The sequence below is a fragment of the Impatiens glandulifera genome, chromosome 6 (genome assembly GCF_907164915.1).
Source record: "Impatiens glandulifera chromosome 6, dImpGla2.1, whole genome shotgun sequence".
NCBI classification, from domain to species: domain Eukaryota; kingdom Viridiplantae; phylum Streptophyta; class Magnoliopsida; order Ericales; family Balsaminaceae; genus Impatiens; species Impatiens glandulifera.
In genome coordinates this window covers 33281430-33290289 of record NC_061867.1, presented here as the reverse complement: position 1 = coordinate 33290289, position 8860 = coordinate 33281430, and the positions used below count along the sequence as shown (strand labels likewise).

Genomic DNA, 8860 nt, shown 5'->3' with positions numbered 1-8860 from the left:
ATAAACACTTATTTGTTAATGAATAATATTATAAATTAAAATAATAAATGAATTAAAAAATGTTAAAATGAAATAAAATGTTTATTTTTATTTTTATTAATTTTAAAAATGATTTAATGATTATTTTTTAAATAAATAAAAATGGTAAGACAAACTAATATTTAAAACTAATTTATGTAATAAATATTGACAATAAAAAATAAAATGTAAATATATTTGAAAAAAAAAAGAAAAACTTAAAGACCGTTATAATGACGCGTAAATATTTTCCTTCTCCCTCCGTCGCTTGGTCGCTTGATCTTTCGGTCTATTTCTCTTTGTTTGGTTCTCCTTCTGAAGAATTCGTTGTTTCTTGATTTTGGAATTGAATCTTCTTCAGACTCTAGTTCGGACAACTTGTCGATATCAAACAATAATGGGTATTATTGTTCCTGGAATGAGATTCCATCCTACTGACGTCGAACTGATCAAGTATTATCTCAGAAGGAAAATGATGAAGAAACGGCTTCCGGGTGTTATTTCTGAAGTTAACATTTACGATTTCGTTCCATGGGATCTTCCAGGTACGTACACGAGTACTTAATTTGATCATCTTCTTCTGGGTGTCTTGATTAATTACTAAATATCTTATCTTCTTCAGATAAAGCTTGCTGGAAGAGTAGCGATCAAGAATGGTATTTCTTTTGTCCTAAGGTGAAAAAGTATTCAAGTGGAGTAAGGGCAAAACGTTCTACCGAAAAGGGATATTGGAAATCTACCGGAAAGGATAGGAATGTTCGGCAGAAGAATGGGGGGAGCAGGGGGGAAACTGTTGTTGTTGGGATGATCAAAACTCTGGTTTTTCACCTTGGTCATGCTCCCAAAGGGGAAAGAACGGATTGGATCATTCATGAATATAGAATTCATCAAGATCCTTCATTGACTGCTGCAGGGGTTGTTGATCTGGTATGTATGTATGTTTTTATGTATGTATGTATTCATGTACATTTACAATTCTGTTGATTCGTGTTTTCTAAATTCTCCGTCTTTTCTTCTTACTTACATATAGGATTCGTATGTTGTATGCAAATTGTTCAAGAAGAGTGGTTTAGGCCCTAAAAACGGTGAACAACATGGAGCACCAATTAACGATGAAGAATGGGACGATGACACCATTGCAGAAGTCTTCTTGAATCAATCCTCCTCGTCGTCGTCTTCGTCGAAACTTCATTCTTGTGTTGAAGATGATCATGGCTCATCCTCCCCTGTTAACCCTGAAAATCTTCTTTGCAATGAAGTTGTTGATCATGTACCTGCTGCTGCTGCTATAGGAGGAGGAGGGAATGCTATAAATCATGACATATTTGTTGATGCTCATGGTCATGGAGGAGGAGGGGATGATAAAAATGATATATTTGCTGGATTAGAATTCTTGGATGAGTGGAATGGTCATTTCAACGGTGGAGGTTTCTCTGATTTGCTTAATTGTTCACTCATTTGAAGCTGGGGTTAGGACATAGGATAGGATTAATCTCTGTATTATAACTTGTATTATAACTTTAGAGTAAAATTTTGTCAAGAGGATATTTGGTTTTGTTCCATTATTTCAATTGTTATTGGTAAATAGTATGATAATATTCAATGGAAAATTATTCATCTTTCATTATATAATCTACAGTAAGTATTGTTTGTTTGTTTATGCACTTAGACAACATATTATTAACTGTAATGTTGCTTGATGGTCAAATAGTTCATTGAAATGAAAAGGACAAAAATGTTTATAAGAATATCAATTATGATTTTACTTAAGGTGACACTACTTTAATTGCATTTTTAATAAATTGAAGATATTTAAAAAACACTTTTGAAGATTTATGAATATAAACTTTAAAGATATGAGAGAAAACCTATGGAGATACGATCGTGCACGGTTGACACATCACAATCGACGGCACGATCAACATAGTTGACACAACATAATCAACGGCACGATCGTCACGAACGGCACGATCGTCGCGAACGACACGATTCACAAAAATGGCATGATTGACATAGCCACAGAATCTCCTGTTTCGCAAGCGCTACTAGAGTTTCAATCGTACAGATCGCGCTTCGTTGTATTCGCCGCGGCACGAGCGGCACAGTCAATACCGCACAATCGAAGTCAAGATCGGCACAAACGACACGATCGCCACGAACGACACGATCGATAGTGTCATGGAAACCCTAGTTGAATCATTCACAAGCGTCGCTAGGGTTTCAACCGTTCTAATCGCGCATCGCGATAAACGTCGTTGTTTGAATCCGTCTGTTTTTGCCATTTCGAATCAGGAAAATGAAAGCTTCTGTAATAGGGAATCTTTCTTCTTTGTCAACCTTTGGATCAAGCCTGACCAATTCTCTTAAACAGACATTTGAGGTATCAAATTCCTGCTCCACTCACCCAAATAAAGTCCAGGATGCAGATAACCAACAGGAAGGAAATATGGGCACATACCCCATTACGTCTCATAAAAACAAAGACACTCTGATTAAAGAAGAAAAAGATGACACATGTAAATTCGTGAGCAAGAGCATAAATGTCAACTCTATAAAATATACAGGTATGCCTTCTTCCACTATAGCATTCGGTAATTCTGTTAAGATGAATGTCAACGGAGATCAGAGCAAAAATGAAATACATACTATTTGCCCAAATAAACAAACTTTTTCAAATAAATTTGTTGTTGATTCTTTTGGGAATCAGAATCAATCCGAAAAAATAAAACAAAGGCGAAAATAAAGAAAGCAAAAATAAAACAAAGGCGGCTAGCAAGAAGAAGGAAATTACAGAGGAACAAAAGGAAAATAGTGCTGGTCTAGAAGAAATCAGGGTTGGAAACAAGTATCAGAATAATGCAGTAAATAAGAAAGCAGTGGAAATAGGGGAAACCGAAGAGAAGGAAAAAGGCAAATGGAGGGTTGGTTTTAATGAGAGGACAAATCTCAAAATGCTGAGAAACCAAATTTTAAGGATGCTGATGCAAGCTAAGAATGGAAAAATGATTCTCAACAAAGAAAGGGCTCAACAAATCACTATTTAGGTAAACCTGCACTACCTCCAAGATTGGAACCTTCTAAAAAAAGAGGAGTATGACATTATTGTTAGTTGGTCCGTCAACACAATGAAAGAGTTGACAAAATGTACCAAGACAAAGGTTTATACTCTGAAGAAGAACCCAAATTGTCAGGTTAATCAAGTCTGGAAAAAGAATCCAGACACAAAGTAGGGTCAAAACTTAACAAAAAAAAGTGAAAACAAAATGCCAAAAAATGGACAGATTTTCCTGGATGCGTTCAAATCAAAGGTGGAAAAACTCGAAAATCCCTTTGAGTTCAAGCTACCATCAGACGTGGAAGAAAAATGCGTTCGATCATGAGAACATGTAATAGAGGGTAATTATATTGGGAAAGAATCTGCCACTTTTGATGCCACCAAGGAAGAACTCATGAATCAATTGAGAAAAGAATGTCTAATGAAGGTCACCTCTAACAGTCATGGCATGTATTTCCTGAAATTCAATCAAGAGGCTAATCTTGAGAAAATTTTAGAGTTGGGACATACACACGTGGAGAAAGAATACATGAAGCTCGAAAAATGAAAGGAGGGTACAAGCTATGTCAGTATTCCAAAAGAAATAGTGCAAATCTGATTCAAGATGCGAAATATCCCCCCACATGTACAAAGCAAAAGCCTTAAGCCATTTCGCTAGCCTTCTAGGAAACCCGCTATACATGGACAAAATCATTGAGGGAAACAAAAATCTCACACATGCTAGGATGAGCGTTGAAGTTCAACCCATAAGCGTTCTCCCCAACGAAATTACAGCGGTGAATCGAAAAGGAAATGCTACCAAGATGGGCATACACTATGAATGGCGACCATACATATGCGTGAACTACAATACCTTTAAACATTCTATAATGAGATGCCCTAAATTAATGGCCAACCAGAAAGAAAACTAGGAACAACAAAAGGTTCCTAGTACAAATGAAACAGTTGTGTAAAAACAAACAGCAAAAGAAAGCAATGCCAAAGAGAAATATGTTTAGAATTCTGATGAAGGAACAAAAGGAAATCAAACTCAAGAAGAGGGAAGTAAGAAAGGAAAGGAAATTGATGAAACATGGGCTTTTGAAGAAGATAAACCTAAATGTAAGAAAGAGGAAGATGCAGAAGATGAAAGCAAAGATACAACAAAGGACAAGAAAACTATGTTTGTTAATCTTCTAACACGGAAAACTAAAGCAGAGAAAAGTAGTGACAAAACCTTGAAATCCTGAAAAATAATACATTTTACTATATTAGTACGAGTTCATAGAGAGGAAGATAAAACAATAAAAGCAGACATACATCATCATCTGCTTCAATTGAATCTCCCTTCATGAAGAACGCGAGAAGATTGGGACGTGGAAGAAGGAAATATGGTCAAAATGCAGATATGGAGACAACATAGGTTGTGATATCTAGATTGTAGTCTTTATTCATTTTAATCTGTGTTTTGTAATGTGATTTGACTGCCACTATTCAGAAACTTTTAGGTCTTTTGTTTGTCATCTTACAATCAAAACTAGGGTTTGTCTAGTTTGGATTATTGACCCCTCCCACTTTTGGGCTTTTTAATGAAATGATGTTAAACCGTTTTTCTAAAAAAATATAAACTTTAATATTAAAAAAAATAAATAAAATATAGATAACACAAATATGTATTAAGTAGGATATGATAATGTTATTTCTGTCGTAATTAGTGTATATTCTTTTTTAAATATAACTAGTATTAGGGAGGTGCAAATGGGTAAATTCAAATCATATTCAATCTAATTACCCATTATCCAACCATATTAATGAATAATATAGATTGGGTAACTCAAACTATATTTTAGTTTGTAACACATATATTATATTTTTTTACTCGTTTAATATTTAACACATTTTTGTCCCGGTTAACATATTTTGATTCGTTTAACAATTATTTGATTCATTTTACCTACTTTAATACATTTTTGACTTATTCAACACGTTTTTAACTCGTTTAACTAATATTTGATTCGTTTGACATGTTTTGTCTCGCTTAACACGTTGTTAGTTTTAATAAATTTGTTACTCGTTTTAATCCATTTTACACGTTTTTGGCACGTTTAACACGTTTTTACACGCTTCTCAAGTTTTGGCACGTTTAACACATTTTTAACATGTTTAACACGTTTTGGCACGTTTAACACGTTTTTGACATGTGTAACACGTTTTCACGCGTTTAATATATTTTTGACACTTTCCCAAAAAAATACGTTTTTGGCACATTTAAACAAGTTTTTGATAAATTTAACACATTTGGCACGTTTAAACATGTTTTTGTCACATTTAACACGTTTATGGCACATTTAACACGATTTGGCACGTTTAAAAAAGTTTTTAATATGTTTAACACGTTTTTGGCACGTTTAAATACGTTTTTAGCATGTTTAAATAAGTTTTTAATAAGTTTAACATGTTTTTGGCACGTTTAAACATATTTTTGGCACGTTTAACACATTTATGGCACGTTTAACACGATTTGGCACGTTTAACCTAATTTTTGCATGTTTAACACGCTTTGGCACGTTTAACACGTTTTTATCAAGTTTAACACATTTTGGCACGTTTAACACGTTTTAGCACGTTTCACACGATTTGACAAGTTTAACATGTTTTTGGCACGTTTTGGCACGTTTTGGCACGTTTAACACGTTTTGGCACGTTTAACACGATTTGACAAGTTTAACACATTTTTGACACGTTTAACACGTTCTGACACATTTAACACGTTTTGACACATTTAACACGATTTGACAAGTATAACACGTTTTTGGCACGTTTAACACGATTTGACAAGTATAACACATTTATGGCACATTTAACACAATTTGGCACATTTAAAAAAGTTTTAATATGTTTAACACGTTTTTGGCACATTTAACACGTTTAAACACGTTTTTAGCATGTTGAAACAAGTTTTTAATAAGTTTAACATGTTTTTGCCACGTTTATACATATTTTTGGCAAGTTTAACACATTTATGGCACGTTTAACACGATTTGGCACGTTTAACCTATTTTTTGCATGTTTAACACGCTTTGGCACGTTTAACACGTTTTTAACAAGTTTAACACATTTTGGCACGTTTAACACGTTTTAGCACGTTTCACACAATTTGACAAGTTTAACATGTTTTTGGCACGTTTAACACGTTTTAGCATGTTTAACACGTTTTAGCACGTTTAACACATTTTGGCACGTTTAACACGATTTGACAAGTTTAACACGTTTAACACGTTCTGACACATTTAACACGTTTTGACACGTTTAACACGATTTGACAAATATAACACGTTTTTGGCACGTTTAACACGATTTGACAAGTATAACACGTTTAACACATTTTTGGCGTTTTTAACATGTTTTGACACATTTATCATGTTTTTAGTACGTCTAACACGTTTTGATACATTTGACACATGTTGTTATGTTTAACACATTTTGACATGTTTAACACACTTGTGACAAATTTAATATTATTGGTCTGTTTAATTTGTTTTTTGCTCCATCTAATATGAATTTGACATTATTATACATTTTTTGACCCGCTTAACATAATTTTGATTATTTATAAATTATTTATATATTTTAAGTACTAAATTAGTTGAAGAAGTAATAGGTGAGATTAATATGGATTATTTAAATAATATTTAAATCATTCATAATAAATACAGTCTTGAATATGGTAAATTCTGTTAATTTTCATAAATAAATTAATTCATTAAAGAGTTTTAAAATAATAGTGTTTTGTTTGTTCCGTATGGTTGGACTATAATTAATAAATATATTACTAATGAGTTTTAAAATGTTCAATTATTTTTATATTTGACTGTAATGGAGATCAATGTAGTAAAAATCAAGAGAGTATATTAGAGTTGGAAGATGGTTAATTTATATTGGATTGATAATAGAGAATTAAATTAAATTGATTAAATTTGGGTAATTGGGTAATCCTAACCCAACCCAAATTAAACCAATCCATACTCAACTTAGCTTACCCAAATTAATATTTTGAGTTTAGGTTATAGTTGGGGTTTAAGTCAACCCAAGATATGTTCACCCCTAATGTCCACCCATGGCCGACCTTCAACTATGTGTCCTAGGACCACACCTCTCTCAAGGGCACAAAAGAAAATACACTAAAAATGTTTGAACTTTGGACAACATGTATTAACCTAATATATAACAAACTATATAATTTGTTTTTATTAATAATAATACAAAAGCATTTGCTTCTCATTACTTTGGAAAATAAAGAGATCATTGACCATTTTTTTAGGGACTCCTCATTTGCTTCCTTGTTTTGGGATAAGTTCTCCTTAACTTCCCAACAGAATGGACTGATATCAAGAAAATGACAATCATTAAGACAAAGAGTAATGACTTTAGTTCAAATGTCTTCAAGTGCTTCTTTACAAACATTGTTTATCATATTTGGATGGAGAGGAACGCAATAACATTTTCAAGGGTTCAAAATGATATGGAGTTCATTTGGAATGAAATTATCTTTGATGGATACTCACTCATTCGAACGTTGAGGCGAATTCTCACTTGTGAAAAAGATGGTTGATTTGTGAAAAAATTGATTGCATATGAGAAAGTCACTCTTACTTCTAATTTCAAATCGCTTTAAACTTCGTTGTTTGTGTCATTCACTTTTATTTCCATTTTGATTATTTTTTTATGTTTTCATCTTGTTGGTTCATTCATTTTTAGCAAAGACTTGTTCTGCTTGAATCCTGAACTCTTGTAATCTTTTATTTAATGATATTATTTCGTTTTCTTAAAAAAACTATTATAATTTTTCCGGCTTATGACATCTCAAACCTCAAGGTTCGTCCGTCCATAATTTTGTCTTTGAAACCTTAAAACTGACATCGAGAATGGCTAGGCATCGGTTTTCATGTTGTTTGTTGTTGTTGAACATATTGCTCGCAAAATTTCTTAGATAGTCTCTATAATAGAGAGAATATCATGCATGCATTATCAAGGTAAACGCTCTTTCTCGGGCTTTATAAAAGGTAACAAAAACAATTATTATATAAAAATTTATATTCATAATAGTCCAAATATTGTGTAGTTATATATATATATATATATATTTACGTGATCACTTAGGGAAAAATATATATTTTTTAAATAGAACACTCTCATAACTAATTGAGTATAAAGATGAGCAAAACAAAATGAAATTGAATTTTATAATTTTAGTTTCTCTTCTTTGACTTAGAAGCATGAGAAAACAAATCTTCACCGTTCAGAACGTAGTCACAGTCACAGAAATAACCAACAAATTGTCAACGTTTGAAGTCAATCAAACTGTGCAAACTCTGACAAACAAAAATCTTCTTCACCTCAAACCCCTGAATCTATTTTTGCTCTACTCTCTCTCTTATTATTCTATAAAATCGGTTTGAATAATGTCCACACTAAATTGGGTCTCTCCAACTAGGATGACAAAACTCAACCGTATCACGATCTTGTTATAAGTTCCACTTTATTTAAGACGTTTTACAATAGCACTCTATTCTAGAAATCTTAAACAACAATACAAACACTATTCTTAATATTTTGTCTCTTATAAAATAATATATTTATCTATTTATTTATTTTGTTGTATAAACTCAAGTCCGTCTTTGCTAAAGTCGAGATGGATAAAAAAAACATATTTTTATTTGAAAAGGATACATTAAACTGACTTACAAATAATCAATCAATTCATATTTAAGCATTCATATATTTATATGAATTCATGAACCATTCTCT

General features: G+C 32.4%; 1 protein-coding gene across 1 annotated transcript; it reads left to right on the top strand.

The window, feature by feature from the left end:
* The first annotated feature begins 415 nt into the window (after window positions 1-415).
* Window positions 416-1480, top strand: LOC124943527 (NAC domain-containing protein 82-like). Its single transcript, XM_047484026.1, has 3 exons — window positions 416-563; window positions 641-936; window positions 1049-1480. The coding sequence occupies exons 1-3, from the start codon at window positions 416-418 to the stop codon at window positions 1478-1480; spliced, it is 876 nt and encodes a 291-aa protein (XP_047339982.1).
* Window positions 1481-8860: the final 7380 nt, after the last annotated feature.